At 32.8% G+C, this 17,148-nt stretch overlaps 1 protein-coding gene across 1 annotated transcript in view; it reads right to left on the bottom strand.

The window, feature by feature from the left end:
* Window positions 1–16,820, bottom strand: part of LOC131938216 (foot protein 1 variant 1-like) — a 16,884-nt gene extending 64 nt beyond the window's left edge. The window contains exon 1 of the mRNA XM_059296135.1: window positions 14,643–16,820. Within this exon, the coding sequence (XP_059152118.1) occupies window positions 14,643–16,820 (2,178 nt within the window). The remainder of the gene's footprint in view (window positions 1–14,642) is intronic.
* Window positions 16,821–17,148: the final 328 nt, after the last annotated feature.

Here is a 17,148-nt window from a genome sequence, read left to right as displayed (position 1 = left end):
GTCTGCAAATACCAAATTCAAGGGAGCCGGACGTTTTCCCGAAAGACACTTGCCCGAATGCCGTTTGCCCGAAGGCCGACTTACCGAATGGACACTTGCCCGAATGCGACAAATGGCCGAAGGGACACTTGCCCGAATGCGACAAATGCCCGAATGCCACTTGCCCGAAGCCCCCCCCCCCCCCCCATCACCAAACCGACACTGGTATTGGCATATTTTTACCTTTAAAAATGTTTCCTAATACAGTACTATAAATACAGTAATTTAAATATGACACTATATATAATATAATAAAGTGTCGTAAATACAGTATTATAGATACTTTACCCCTTATATTCATAGATGCGTTTGTATATGCAAAATGTAATCTTTTATCTTGCTCTTTTAAATTTCATGTGAATTATTAAAATTAAATCCGAACCAAGAACTTTTTTTTTTTAATTAATTCGCTAACGCTAATTTCCACTTATAAATTTAAATTAACCAAGAAGAATAACCTACAAGTTTGCTCCCAAAAATGGCTAAATGTACAAAGAAATTCTATATAATTTTGAGAAATATAAAACATTGTTTACCTTGTAAATCAAAACGAGAATATTTATTTAAATCTTATAAAAAGGATTGCTTAGCCTTTGTTTTGTAATTTTAAATTATTATCAGGCTCAAGTATTAATTGCAAACTGCTAGCTGAATTAAAGAATTCACTTGTTGATATAATGGAAAAGTTCAGTGTAAACAATTGCCGTTTTATGGCACAAAATGACACAACAAAAAAGAAAAGAAAAAAAAAATAAAAAGAAGAAAAAAAAAGTGTAGCTGTGTTGTTTTAATTGATTTATAAAAGAATGTAATTTAAAATAGTACATACTCTTGGTCTAGGCCAGGGATCGGCAACCTATTGAGCTGTAAGAGCCAAAAGTTACAATTTTCAAAATTTCTTAGTTTTTAAATAGCCATTAATAATTGTTCTTCAATATTAAGGTATTTGATTAGGATTAGCTAAATAATTATTTGTTTATGGGTTCAAGTATGAAAAAATATGTATTCATATAAAAACATACACATGTTTCGCACAAAACATAATAAAGTATTTCTACTAGTTCTTTTAGGATAATAAAATCGAATTATAAAACTAAATTAGCTAATTTAGCAAAATTAGGATTAGCTAGATAATTTTTTTTTATGAGTTTAAGTATGAAAAAATAAAGTATTTCAACTAATCTTTTTAGTATATATATATATATATATATATATATATATATATATATATATATATATATATATATATATATATATATATATATATACTAGTCATCGACACCCATTACACGTGAATTATAGGCCTATATTTTTTATGCTATACTTGTTTCAGAAAAATAGTTCATGAAATAGTTATTTGTCAAAACGCAATGTGCTTTTCTATACGTTGAACGATATTAGTGAAAAAGCAAAGAAATAACTAAATAGTAAAATATCCGTCACATTTAAAAAAAAATATAAATAAATCTAGAACACTCGAATTAAGGACGAAGAAGACGAAGAATTAATTTAAAATTAAATTTAAGATAATTGGCATGTTATCTAAAATTAGCGAAGCAATTTTACACCATCTAATTTACAATAATTGTTTTTACTGGTGTCATCCTCCCCTCCCTCCCCCCCCCCCCCCCCCACACACACACCTCTACGCTGGGAGGATGTTGCGTAGTGACATGTGTGATAAGCAATTGAGCATCTGTTAGCCCCATTGCTTTCCTCCATCAAAAAATTAAGAAATGCGTGCCAACATGCTATGCGCTAGGTTAACACGAAGGTTACATCCACTTTTTTTACATTTAGGTAATAGTGTTCTGGACAAGTTAGTGTAAAATTTTATGGACCAATTACGTAAGGCATGAGTCAAAGTGTTTTTTTATTCTATTTTAAAAGATAGAATCTAAGACTTTAGTTTAAATATGACAATATATGTCTACAAGTTCGACACAGATAAAACTGAATTTGATGTTTTCTCATAACCCGAAATTTGAAAATCCAATCTGATTAATATCGAATCACAGATACCTAACCACATAAATACGAAATAACTCAAAATTGCTGACATACAAATCTGGCGATCACTGAATCTGACAATTATTACATAAGGAAGCCGGACGTTTTCAAGAAAGACACTTGTCCAAATGCCGTTTGCCCGAAGGTCAATTTCCCAAATGGACACTTGCCTGAATGCCATGTGTCCGAAGGCCGTTTTCCCGAATGGGACAAATCAGTACCTACCTACCCTCCTCTTGTGAGATTACATATTTTGATAGCGAGCATGTTCTTATAAAACACAGGGCAGATTGCTGACAGGTGTAATAAAAGTACTTCAGGTGTGATTGAACTCTTTATCTAAGGTAAGTGCAATGTTAAATTACTTTAAGAAAAAGAATTGTCTGTATTCGAACGCCTTTAAAAACAGCATCAATCTAGCAATGTTATTTTATTCATGAATGATGTAAAAATTAGCTTTTAACACGTAGCCACATATTTGACTATCAAATACAAACTAAGAAACATTTTTCACAATTTAGCCTTTATATTCATAGATACATGTGTATATGGTAAATGTAGGCCTATATCTTGCTCATTTAAATTTCAGATGAATTAATGTAATTATATCCGAATCAAGAAAATTTATTTAATTAATTCGAATTCGTAAATTTTCATTTCTACATTTACATTAACTAGGAAGGATAACCTACAACTTTGAACCCAAAAAAGGCTACATGTACTATGAAATTAATAAATAATTTTGAAAAATATAAAACATTGTTTACAGTGTAAATTAAAACAATAATATTTCTAAATGTCTTAGAAAAAGGATTGCATAGGCTTTGTTTTGTAATTTTAAATTATTATCAGGCTCAAGTTTTAATTGCAAACAGCTAGCTGAATTAAAAAAAAATGTCATGTAGACATGATGAGAAAGTTCAGTTTTAACAATGGATTTTCCTCATGGATTTAATACAGGGGTCGGCAACCTGCGGCTCGCGAGCTGCATGCGGCTCTTTTGATGTCGAGATGCGGCTCTTCAGCTCCATGCACACATATTAATAATTATTTTATTTTATTTTTAAAACTAATAAAAATATTGTTCTGTAACAGTCGGTAATAAATGATATAATAATAAATATAAACGATAAACACTAACTATTCTATTAGAATATTTAGTAAGGCTATATTTCAATGTATTGTCTATTAATGCTTTTATCCCAAATTGAATCATTCAACTTCATTGTGGATATCACAAATGAAATAAACGAGCTAAATGAAAAACTGCATGAAAAGGAAAACCCACCCTATGACTTGCTTGAAGAAGATGATTGTTTAGAAAAAAAATTATTTCATTTTGTTGAAGACACGGAGAGCGGTAAATTACTTTATTTCGAAAAATCTGAAAATAATTATCATGATAAAACCAACGATACTCTTAACTTGAATAACTTCAGCATTGCTATAAACAAAATGAAGGATGGGTTCACTGAGAGATTTCAGCAATTCAAAAGAAATGTAAGTAGTTCATAGTAGATTCCATCAAGGCAAAAACAAATTAAATTAACTTTGAGCTATTTGGAATTGATGCTGGTTCGCTTTAAATTAAGTTGCTAGATTTGAAAACCAAACATTTGTGGAGCGTTAGTTCACAGATCTCAAGAGCAAGTTAGATGATTTGGAGGTTCAGTAAAACATGCATGTTTCACTGCACAACTGGACAACTCTAATAGAAATGTCGCGAGTTAAGGCCCTATTATGTGACGCATGGAATAGTCTTTTAGGATGCCACAGTGAGGTGAAGAAGTTTGCATTTGGAGTGCTGACGATCTTCGGGTCAACATATTCATGCGAGCAAGCGTTTTCTTGCATGAATATAATACAAAGTATAAGAGCCAACTAACAAATAAAAATCTAGAGGCGTGTTTGAAATTGAAAAAAAAATAAGAGCCAGGTTTAAACAAACTTTCAAAAGGCATGCAAGGCGAAACTGTTGTAAATAGTATTCAATATTCAATAATTAAAGTTATATACTTTGATTACTGATTTTATTATTCTAGCAGAGCTAGATAAAATACTTTAATACTTTTACTGCGAAACATGTGTATGTTCTTATTTGATTAAAAATTATTTCATATATATACAGATATAAATATATATATATATATATATATATATATATATATATATATATATATATATATATATATATATATATATACAGATATATACAGATATATATATATATATATATATATATATATATATATATATATATATATATATATATATGTATATATATATATATATAATCATTATCAATAAATATCATAATATTGAAATAAAAATGTTTGTGGCTCTTTAAACACTAGGATATTTGGTAAATTGTAACTTTTGGCTCTTCCGTCTCAAAAGGTTGCCGACCCCTGACTTAATACAACACTCCGTGTAACCCTGTTGTTTTAATTTATTTAAAAAGAAAATAATTGAAAATAGTACATACTATAAGTCCTAGGCAGTGGCGTCGCCAGGCTTGGTGTAATCCCCCCTCCGAACAATAAATATATAGTCATCAGCACCAGTTTCACGTGAATTATAAGCCTATATTTTTGTAATGCTATACTTATTTGAGAAACATATTTTATGAAAAAATTCCATGAAAACGTTTTAATAACAAGCTTTATATAATAATGCACTAAAAAGGAGAAAATAAATTATACACTACTATTTAAATTACCATAAATATTAGTAAAGGTATCCAATATATACTAAAGTGACCCACGCTTTTCTGTATAGTAATTTAAATAGTGTATAATTTATTTTCTACTTTTTAGTGCATTTTACATAAAAGCTTGTTATCAACACTTTTTTTATGAATTTAAAAAAAAATGACTAATAAAAGCTTGTTATTGAAACGTTTTATATGAACAATTTTTTTGTGATTTTTTTTTCAGTACTTTACATTTTTACTTTCTCGTATATAAGAAGTATAGAGAAAATCTTGTAATCGTGCAAAAAAAAAAATCTCGGCGTTTTACACCTCACTGATATGATACGGAAAAACAAAATTTTGCAATCTTGTACGTATGTCTGTGTGTCTGTGTGTGTGTGTGTGTGTGTGTGTGTGTGTAAACACGATAACTTGAGTACTGTTACAGCTAGGTTGATGAAATTTCATATATAAATATTTTCTCAAATTCGTAGATCGGTATCACATTTTGAGCGATTTCCGATAACCGGAAGTGGTACTTTTTCGACTTTGAATTTTTCAAAAGCCTATAGAGTCCTTGCAAACACGTGACCTAAATCACGTGATACCCACGCCCGCCGCCACAGTGGTGTACACCAGACGTAAACACAATCAGCTGTTCACCAGCGCTGGACGCGTTCACTGTATGTAAAGAACCGCACCCGCGGAAATGGAAAAATATGTTAAAAAACTTGAACTCTTAGGAATTGAAGATCCTTATACAGTTATTGACAGTTTCGTGGATAATATAAATATGTGGCCGAAATTTCTAAATAAAAATACTGCATGGGTAGCATGTTATACAATTTAAGACCCTTATAATCCAGCAGGGTAGTGATCAGACACATAAATACTGATGTTCAACCCTCATGATGGCTGCCCCCACCTGTATCTAGCCCACAATAAAACCAAAGAGGAGTCTGCCCTGCCCTCCCCTGAAAATGTCTCACCTCCGTGATACCCAGCCCCACAGAGATAGTATTTCTTATATAATTTTGACCCTCATGGCCCAGCAGGGAGAACAAAGGGGAAAGTCCCACTGCTCTCCCCTCATCATTTCTCACCTCGATGTCATGTTATGTCATTTATAGCACACATGGCTTATCAGGGGAAAGCATTAAGGCATTAAGAATCTTAACTCTGGACAGCTACACACTAGTATACTAGCTACACACTAGGTGCCTACTGTAAACTACTAGACTGTAGGCCCTATGTAGACCTGCAATTGTATCAATTGTAGACTGGGTCCTTTGTTATTATTCTAAACCATCTCACTTATAATGTTTCTAGCTTGATTTGTTTCTTTTATAAACAGTGGATTTAAAAAAAAAATAGCCTAATCATTAACCAAATAATAATAATGTGGTTATTTGTTGTTGGCTGGTATGATCTAGATTGTACTACTAGGCTACAAAAACTTAGTAGACCAAATTACTATATACTATATATGAATTTGAATTTAATTAAACTCTTTCCAGTATCAGATACATATTGCTGTAAAAAGACAACAAAGTAGGTAGGCCTTAGTAATTTATTAAAGCCTTCTACTAGAGTAATATCAACTACATGCTTGTATAAAGTTTTTACAATTTAATTTAAGTAGCAGATTCTAGATCTAAGTCTAGTCATACAATCTATTTCAATATCAGAAAATTTCGTTTGCTAAAAAAAATGATTAGATTATAGAGCGAGATTTTAGATCTTAGAGACAATTAAATGCTTTATTAGGCCTATTATGACTACTTTTGATTTATTATGGGTGTATTTTGAATCGAATGTAGATCTAAATTTTGTAATTAAATTTAAGTAAAGAAGTAGATTCTAGATTCTATGTCTACCCAGCGAAGTCAGTCACCCTAAATCCAGAATCTAGATCTGTGGTCCGAATTTTGTTTACGCCATGTTTAGAGCTAGATTCTAGATCTAAATATTAAAACACTATTATTAGGCCTACTATTAGATCTTATTCTTCTTATTATTACTTTTGACTTTGTCTTTTATTAATAGTTATCTTTTATAATTAAAATGAAGTTTATTATTTTACTGTCCTTACCTGAAACAAAGTATCGAGAACTGCATTAGATCAGATTCGTCTACTTAAACTCTAAACGCAAACAGTATTACTAACAGTATTTTTATTTAGAAATTTTGGCCACATATTTATATTATCTACGAAACTGTCAATAAAAGTATAAGGATCTTCAATTCCTAACAGTTCAAGTTTTTTAACGTATTTTTCCTTTTTTTGCGGGTGCAGTTCTTTACATACGGTGAACGCGTCCAGCGCTGGTGAACACGTCCAGCGCTGGTGAACAGCTGATTGTGTTTACGTCTGGTGTACACCACTGTGGCGGCGGGCGTGGGTATCACGAACGGACGTGACGTCATATTAAAGGACTCTATAACTTGAGTACTATTTTAGATCGATAAATGAAATTTCACATGTAAGTAAAAGATCTAATTTTCTACCTTCTATCGCATTTTAAGTAATTTCCGTTGAATGGAAGTACTAATTTACGCTATTTCCGATTTCTCAAAAAACGCATGTAAATTTATACAGTACTAATAATATTGCGCACTATTATGAACATCTTTATTTGGCGTTCGCTTGGCGTGCAATTCTTTTTTCTATGAGATTCTATTCTATTTTAAAAAGTTTAAGTATTTAAAATGGATTAAAAATCATAACTTTGTCCCGAGTTCCCATCCCCTGTTGTTTTGTATAAGAATATTCGAGAAAGTTTAGGGGAGATCACTCCCGGTTTATTTTTTTATATGGGTCGTCCTTAAAAAAAACGTCACACAATTTTTTGGAGGATTTTAAAATCCACTCCTCCATACCGCCACACCTCGTAAAAAAAACACAAATTCCTCCTAAAATTATGTCATACCCCAGCATACCACCTAAACCCTCCCTCAAAATTGCTGTTTAATATTTTTTTTTAAACATCGATTTCTTTCAAAAATATTCAGTGACCTCGATCAACATATAGTATTTTGGTCAATTTCTATTACAATGTACGAAAACAGTTTTCTAAAATGCGAGATATAAATACAAAAGTGTGACGTCACTCTATCTCAGCCCCTTCCCCGCTGCACCATAGCACACCGTCACAATATTACAAATCCACTTCCCCGTAGAAGATTTTTCTTTAGACTTTTTTTCTCGGCGGGTTGGGGGGGGGGGGGGTGACACAAAGAAACAGTTTCTAGAAGTGTGACGTATTTTATGGATGACTCCAAAACTTTGTAGTCTATGAGTGGCTGCTGTTGATGTAAAGAATTCAATGAAAGTTATTGTCAAGCAAAGGGGTCGGAGTGGTCTAGTGGTAAAGACTGCTAACCGTAAGTCTCGAGTTCCAAACCGGGTTCAAGTCAGTAGACCGTCCCTGAGTCCACCCAACTCTGAAGGGTACCTAACTCACGTTAGAGAAAGTAAAGGCGGCTGGGCATGGTGCTGACCACACTATCTCTTCATATGCCGAGGTCACGGAAACAAGTGAACTCTACTTCACTTACCCCATAGACCGTCAGGTTTGAAAAGGAAACGGTCAAGCAAAAGATGAAAGAATATTTATCTGAATAAAAAACATTTGAACATTTCCGAATTTGATTATTAGAAACCTGAAGGTCTCTGTTACAGATAAATCAACTATAGTTGTTTATTGGCCAGTCGGGGAATTACGTTTGAACGTGACCCTTAATCTGACCTCGGCATTGGCATGTTTTTATATTTTACGACACTTTTTTCTATGCCTGAAAGCCTGATATACGTATACATAGTTACCATATACTGCACTATAAATACGGTACTTTAAATAAGGAAAAACACGGTAGCTAAAAATACGGTATTATAAAAATATGGTACTTTAAATTTGTACTATAAATATGTAATAAATACAATAAGTATTTAGGCTATATAGTAATTGAACATAGTGAATCCCACAAATCATCGAATCTAATAAACACATGACAAGCAACGAATCTAACATGTTGGATATCGAATATAACTACTAGATCCATACTACTGTACCTGCATTAAATGAATCACTGCAAAGATTGCATACCTTGATAGCGAACTTGTTCTTTTTTAACTATTGAAAGTTTTTTAAATAGAATCTCGGTTCAGGTTTAACTCTTTATGTTAATATTGAATTACTTTGAAAAGATATTATAAGCGTTAAGCATTAAAATATTAGTTATTCAGCAATATGTTAATTTTCAGGATCAAATGTGTTCAACAAAGGGTTATAACGGTACTGTAGAGAAGACAAGGAAGTGCCTGTATTTGAACGCCTCAAAAAACTAGCAGTGTTATTTTATTCATGAAAGATGTCAAAATTTGATTTAACGACATAGCTACATATTTGACAAATACAAAGTAGGAAAAATGTTTCCCACTTTAGCCTTTATATTCATAGATACATTTGTATATGGAAAATGTAGGCGTATATCTTGCTCATTTAAATTTAAATTTCAATTGAATTATATCCGAATAAAGAAAATGTATTTAATTAATTCGCCTACGGTAATTTTCATTTTTAAATTTAAATTAACCAAGAAAGATAACCTATAAATTTGCTCACAAAAATGGCTAAATATACAAAGAAATTCATAAATGATTGTAAAAGATAAGAAACAGTGTTTACAGTGTAAATTAAAACAAAATTATTTTAAATTCTTATAAAAATGATTGTTTAACTTTTTTTTTTAAATTTTAGATTATTATCAGGCTCACATTTTAACTGCAAACAGCTAGCTGAATTAAAGAATTGAATTGTAGACATGATGAGAAAGTTCAGTTTCCACGATGTCCCTTGGCGTTTGCGACACAACTCTCCGTGTAGCTCTGTTGTTTTACTAGGGTGTAGCGTCACTAGGTTGGGTGTAAATATATATATATATATATATATATATATATAAATAAATATATATATATATATATATATATATATATATATATACTAGCAATCGGCACCCGTTACAAGTGAATTATAGGCCTATATTTTTGTAATGCTATACTTGTTTGAGAAAAATATTTTATGAATTAGTTATTGGTCAAAACGCAATGTGCTTTACTACACGTTGAACGATATTAGTGAAAAAGCAAAAAAAAAAGTAAATAGTAAAATATCCACACACATTTAGTATAACATAGGCTACCAATACCAATTAGAAAAATTAGAAATAAATCTAGAACACTAGATTTAATTTAAGAACGAAGAAGACGAAGAAAATACAAAAATTAATTTAAGATGTCATGTTATCTGAAATTACTGAAGCAAACTTTCACCATCTAATTTACAATTATTGTTTTACTGGTGTCACCCTCCCACCCCCCCCCCCCCATCCACACACACACACACACACACACGCGCGCACCTCTACGCACAGAAATAAAAAATAATGTGAGTGGGCAAATGGGCGGGAAAAAACAACTATAATATGCCTATTATAGTGACAGACAAACTAAAGTTATATGGCATAGCATATACAGACAGCCCGACGACAGAAAACAGAGACACATGGACAAATCTGACGGACGAAATCAATCATACACTAACCAAATACAAAAATTGTAATACAACAATATTCACTAGGGCAGCTCTAGTCAATAGATACGTCATTCCCAAAATAATCTACATCGCAACAAACAGCACAATACCCAACACATTTATCAAGGAAACAAACAAAAACATTAGGGATTTTATTTTCAAAGGTACAATAATTAGGAACATTAATCACCAAACACTAATACAGAATATATTAAACGCAGGTATAGGTTTGCACGACATCAACACAAAAATTAACGCCTTTAGAATCAAACACCTAGATAGAATCAGAATAGAACCGCACTATCACCCTTTAGCACAACATTACATAGGTCACAAAATAAACAAGATTCTAAAGACAAACAATATGACACCACACTATGGGGGGGGGGGGTGTAGATATAGGCAGTTTTTATAAAGAGGTTTCAAAACTATTTAAGATAAATAAAAACATAATAGGGGAGAAAACAAAGAAAATCTATAATACTTTAGTCAAGCGACAACTACAGCCCCTACAAAATAGAATTAAATGAGCAAAAGAATTTAATACAGCAGACATTAGCGACACATTTAAAAGCTTACACAACAGAAACAACACACACAAAGAAAAAGAAATACATAGATGCCATATTCAGAGCAGTAGTTACCAAAAGACTGGGTAACATAGCTATGATCTAAGTCTCTGCCCCCTTTTTACACTAATCTCATTCCTTCAATGTTTAGGTTTGAGTCGGGGAGACTGGAAAAGGAATGTCTAGAACCTTTCATTGAATGTGTTTATAGTTTCTATTTTCTTTTTAACTCTGGATTTTCTTGCCTCTTGTTTGTATGCATATTCGGTATTTTCTCTGACACAGGGAAACCCACATAAGCCATACATGTTTTTCATTCTTTCTCTATTTGTAGGGGAAGTAATCAAGTTTATAGTAAGGTATTTAAGTAGGATGCAGTTATTTAGCTTTATTCTCATTTTACTCCAAACTAACAATACTAATTTCAACCGTAACCACTATATTTTCAGCAATTACGGTCTCTTATCATTGACAATAAATTGCAACGGTTCTTCTTTCCATACTAAACTTATTTTCTATTATTAACATGTTTCTGATATTTTAATTAAGTTTTATCTAATTTATTTAATGTGATATCCCGGTAAATGCTAAGAAGCATAGTAGCGGGTTTCTGGAAAGGGAAATAACCAAATAAATACTATAGCTGTTAGGGAAACTGAGTTATATACCTTTTTCTTCAATTGCATCAAAATATCTAAATTACTTTAATTCAAAACCATCCTATTTATAATATTGCGGATTATAATAATTTCTGACGATTTCTAGGGTCTTCTTTCCCTTCTAAGTTTACTTTGGTTTTTGTCATAAATTCTGTAATAATTTAACTATTATTCCTTTTATCTATTATTATCTGAATGAATACATAAATAAAATGAGTAGGGGAGGTAACCAAATTATTACTACAGACGTTAGGGAGATAGAGTTATATACCTTTAAATTTACCTAGATATCACATATTTACTTCTAAAACTGTAAAATACGTTCAATTTTATTAATTCCATGACTCGTACTTTAAATACAAGCTTAAGTAACGGTTCAATTTGTTTTGAATTTATACATTTTCGAAGTTTTGAATTCTGTTAACAACCAAAATAAATAAAACAATAAACAAAACAAAAAATAATAAAATTAAACGAAGACTGCCTGCAGATGATAGGCACAAATGGAAAGTGTGAATGATTATAATTACTAAATGTATAAAATATATTGTGTTTCATATACTTTCATGTACATATCTTGTATAAATAACAGTATCTTTTCCCACCTCAGGAAACCCACACCAACGTCTGTAGCCTAATTTTGGTGTTTATGAAATATACTATAACCTACCACTTCTATTATTGAATTCAAATCTCATTTAATGTATAACTTTTACCTTTCAGAACCAGCAACGATTTCATGTTCCTGGAAACTAACCCCCCCCCCTCTCCTTCCAAAATTTCTACGATTTTATTTCTGTATATAATATGTAAATATCAGAATGAATGATTAAGGATGAAAATTTCAGAATAGTTAAAATTGTAAATCTGCGACAGTCTTCAAAAGTCGAATGATGAAAGTAGAAAAAAAATCAGCCAGTGCCACCACATATTGGCTGGGCAAGCTGAAAATAATCTACAAAACTGAGACTTTAAAAAAAAATCATATTTACTTTCTCGTATACTTAAATATTATATCATTTTAATTCTCTGTAATTCCAAATTCCAAATTTATTTCAGCTCTATTTAAAAACCCTATTCCAACCACCCCCCCCCCCCACACACACATACACACCTCTCAGCCCACCACGCCGATGGAAAAAATTCCCCTAATACAGTAATTTAAATATGACACTATATATAATATAATAAAGTGTCGTAAATACACTGTTATTGATACTTTAGCCCTTATATTCATAGATAAGCTTGTATATGGAAAATGTAGGCTTATATCTTGCTCATTTAAATTTATTGTGAATTAATTTGATTATGATCCGAACCAAGAACATTTATTTAATAAATTCGCCTACGCTACTTTCCACGTATAAATTTTAATTAACCAAGAAGGATAACCTATAACTTTGATCCCAAAAAAGGCTACATGTAAAAAGAAATTCATAAATAATTTTAAAAAGTACAAAACATTGTTTACAGTGTCGATTAAATTAAAAATGTTTTTGTTTCTTATAAAAATGATTGTTTTACCTTTGTTTCGTAATTTTCGATTATTATCAGGCTCAAATTTTAATTGCAAACAGCTAGCTGGATTAAAGAATTGACTTGTCATAAAAAAAAATGGGAAAGTTCAGTTTATTTAATATCACGTCTGCGATAATTTGCAACATTTCTCTCCGTGTAGTCCTGTTGTTTTAATTTATATATAAAGAAAATAATTGATAATAGTACAGGGGTCGGCAACCTTTTGAAGCGGAAGAGCCAAAAGTTACAATTTTCAAAATTTCCCTGGTTTTAAAGAGCCACTAACATTTTTTTTATTTTAAATATTTTATATTTTTATTAAGATTATTAGTATTTGTTCAAGGAGCTGGAAAGCCGCATCTTGATATCAAAAGAGCCGCATGCGGCTCGCGAGCCGCAGGTTGCCGACCCCTGGCCTAGGATATAGAGTACGTACTATTTTCAATTATTTTCTTTTTAATTATTTTCTTTTTAAGTAAGTAAATTAAAACAACAGAGCTACACGAAGAGTATCAGACAGACATAACAAAACACTATGAACTTTCTCATCATGTCTATAATTCAATTATTTAATTCAGCTAGCTGTTCTCAATTAAAATTTGAGCCTAATAATAATCTAAAATTACAAATCAAAGGTTAACCAATCAATTTTATAAGAATAAAAAATAATTTTGTTTTAATTTACAATGTAAATAATGTTTTGTATCTTTTAAAATTATTTATGAATTTCTTTGTACATTTAGCCATTTTTGGGAGCAAACTTGTAGGTTATTCTTCTTGGTTAATTTAAATTGATAAGTGGAAATAATTAAAAAAAAAATTAACACTGACATCGCTGTATGGATAAATTTTAATATTTTTTAACAAAACAAAAAACAAACAAACACTAGTTTGCTTTTTATTTAATTATTTATGAATGTATTAGCTTACTTAACGATATTTTGGATTGTAGTTATGAGTTGTCTTTCTTGAATATTTTAAATTAAAGAATTAAAATAATTCTGATGAAGTAATAAATCAATTGCTAGGTTCTGAACTAGATGCATTAAACTTTTTAAACGTCATAGACACCGGCCTTTATTTTACAAAATCTCAAAGTACACTATTCTTTTCTCTAAATAATATTTTTTATTTCATTTCACGTTATTATATATATATATATATATATATATATATATATATATATATATATATATATATATATATATATATATATATATATAAAATACTGTATTTATGACACCATTATATTATATATAGTGCAATATGTAAAGTACCGAATTTATAGTATTGTATTAGGTATCACTTTTAAAATGTAAAAACATGCCACTACAAGTGTCGGTTTGGTGATGGGGGGGGGGGGGGGTAGCGGGATGACAAGGTAAAAACTGAAACCTTGTTCAAGCTTTACCCTCCCCTGATCTGCTGTGTGGTTTTCTACAAACAGCAATCATTTTAATACGTTGGTTCGTCTAGTTATCCAAATTTTATAGTTTATTAAAATGCATAAGCGATTATTAAAAAGAAAAAAAGTGATGAAGGCAAAAATTTCAGCAGCAACGTCTTGAAATGGCGTGTACTCTGGAGGAACGTCTTGAAATGACGTGTACTCTGGAGGAACGTCTTGAAATGACGTGTACTGTGGAGGAACGTCTTGAAATGGCGTGTACTCTGGAGGAACGTCTTGAAATGGCGTGTACTCTGGAGGAACGTCTTGAAATGACGTGTACTGTGGAGGAACGTCTTGAAATGGCGTGTACTCTGGAGGAACGTCTTGAAATGGCGTGTACTCTGGAGGAACGTCTTGAAATGACGTGTACTCTGGAGGAACGTCTTGAAATGACGTGTACTCTGGAGGAACGTCTTGAAATGACGTGTACTCTGGAGGAACGTCTTGTAATGACGTGTACTCTGGAGGAACGTCTTGTAATGACGTGTACTGTAAAGGGACGTCTTGTAATGACGTGTACTGTAAATGGACGTCTTGTAATGACGTGTACTGTAAAGGGACGTCTTGTAATGACGTGTACTGTAAAGGGACGTCATTTAATGACGTGTACTGTAAAGGGACGTCTTGTAATGACGTGTACTGTAAAGGGACGTCTTGTAATGGCGTGTACTGTAAAGGGACGTCTTGTAATGACGTGTACTGTAAAGGGACATCTTGAAATGACGTGTACTGTAAAGGGACATCTTGTAATGACGTGTACTGTAAAGGGACGTCTTGTAATGACGTGTACTGTAAAGGGACATCTTGAAATGACGTGTACTGTAAAGGGACATCTTGTAATGACGTGTACTGTAAAGGGACATCTTGTAATGACGTGTACTCTGGAGGAACGTCTTGAAATGACGTGTACTGTAAAGGGACATCTTGAAATGACGTGTACTGTAAAGGGACATCTTGAAATGACGTGTACTGTAAAGGGACATCTTGAAATGACGTGTACTGTAAAGGGACATCTTGTAATGACGTGTACTGTAAAGGGACATCTTGTAATGACGTGTACTCTGGAGGCGCGTCTTGAAATGACGTGTACTCTGGAGGAACGTCTTGAAATGACGTGTACTCTGGAGGAACGTCTTGAAATGACGTGTACTCTGGAGGAACGTCTTGAAATGACGTGTACTCTGGAGGAACGTCTTGAAATGACGTGTACTCTGGAGGAACGTCTTGAAATGACGTGTACTCTGGAGGAACGTCTTGAAATGACGTGTACTCTGGAGGAACGTCTTGAAATGGCGTGTACTCTGGAGGAACGTCTTGAAATGACGTGTACTCTGGAGGAACGTCTTGAAATGGCGTGTGCTCTGGAGGAACGTCTTGAAATGACGTGTACTCTGGAGGAACGTCTTGAAATGGCGTGTACTCTGGAGGAACGTCTTGTAATGACGTGTACTGTAAAGGGACGTCTTGTAATGACGTGTACTCTGGAGGAACGTCTTGAAATGACGTGTACTCTGGAGGAACGTCTTGTAATGACGTGTACTCTGGAGGAACGTCTTGAAATGACGTGTACTCTGGAGGAACGTCTTGTAATGACGTGTACTGTTGAGAATTCTGCAGTGTCGTTGAGCACGATGGGGAGACAGCACTTGAGTAGAGCGAAGAATAAGACGGTGGTTCAAGGACAGGAAGGTCCTGCTGGGTATTTGGATTTGGCTGAGCAGCATAGGCGTGGGCTCTAGCAAGTACGTTTTGCACGTTCGCTCTCTGAGCACGTCTTATTTTTCTTCTTTTAATGATCACACATACGGTTGATAACACCACACACACTACGATCCACAATAATGTTGGGAATGACACGATTAAAGCAAGATGGCTGCCATCTGATAATGGTTCTGTTGATTGGGTTGTGATGTCAATCCCAACAAAATCCAATTCGCAGCTGTCAACCTCATCGCCTTTGCCGTCTAAACATGCTAGTTTGAGCATATCATTCTTGATATTTCGTACTGTCAAGACGCCTTCATATTGAATACTTTCTGCTGATTTTGATAAGTCATAGTCGCACGTCGCTAGAAAGTTATCTGTGTAACCATACATTAAACATACATGGCTGATGTACCAATCGCAGATGTTTATAATTTTATCTGCGACTGTTGTTATGACACATTGAATATCTGGTGGTACACTAGTTCTACACGTAAAGGTGCTTCCTTCTGTTACAGTGTATTTCTTTGCCTCACAATACAGAGCTATGCATGTAATCCAAATCAAGGGCCCAAAGAGTTTCATTTGTTGTCAATTTCTACAGCAGTCGAGCAACCATTAGGTGTGTAGCTCGTGTGTCGTTAGGACATTGTTGTCGTGTGTCACATGTCACAGTGACATAGACGACGTCATTTAAAGCCTGGGTGGGCTTACAACCCTGTGTACCTTACCTGTGTACCTTACCTGTGTACGTTTACCTGTGTACGTTTACCTTACTACATAGCACACCTGTGCTACATTGCCAGATTTTTGTCCAGGATCAATTATTTTCTTTTTTAGTAAATTATAATAACAGTATACGATGGCGAGATAGTATTGTTTAAACTGAACTTTCTCATCATTTTTACGATAC

Source organism: Physella acuta, unplaced genomic scaffold, assembly GCF_028476545.2.
Source record: "Physella acuta isolate Inbredline_101_S28 unplaced genomic scaffold, ASM2847654v3 ptg000238l, whole genome shotgun sequence".
Taxonomy (NCBI): Eukaryota; Metazoa; Mollusca; class Gastropoda; family Physidae; genus Physella; species Physella acuta.
Note: the sequence above shows the minus strand (reverse complement) of the source record. Positions and strands in the feature narration are given on the sequence as shown.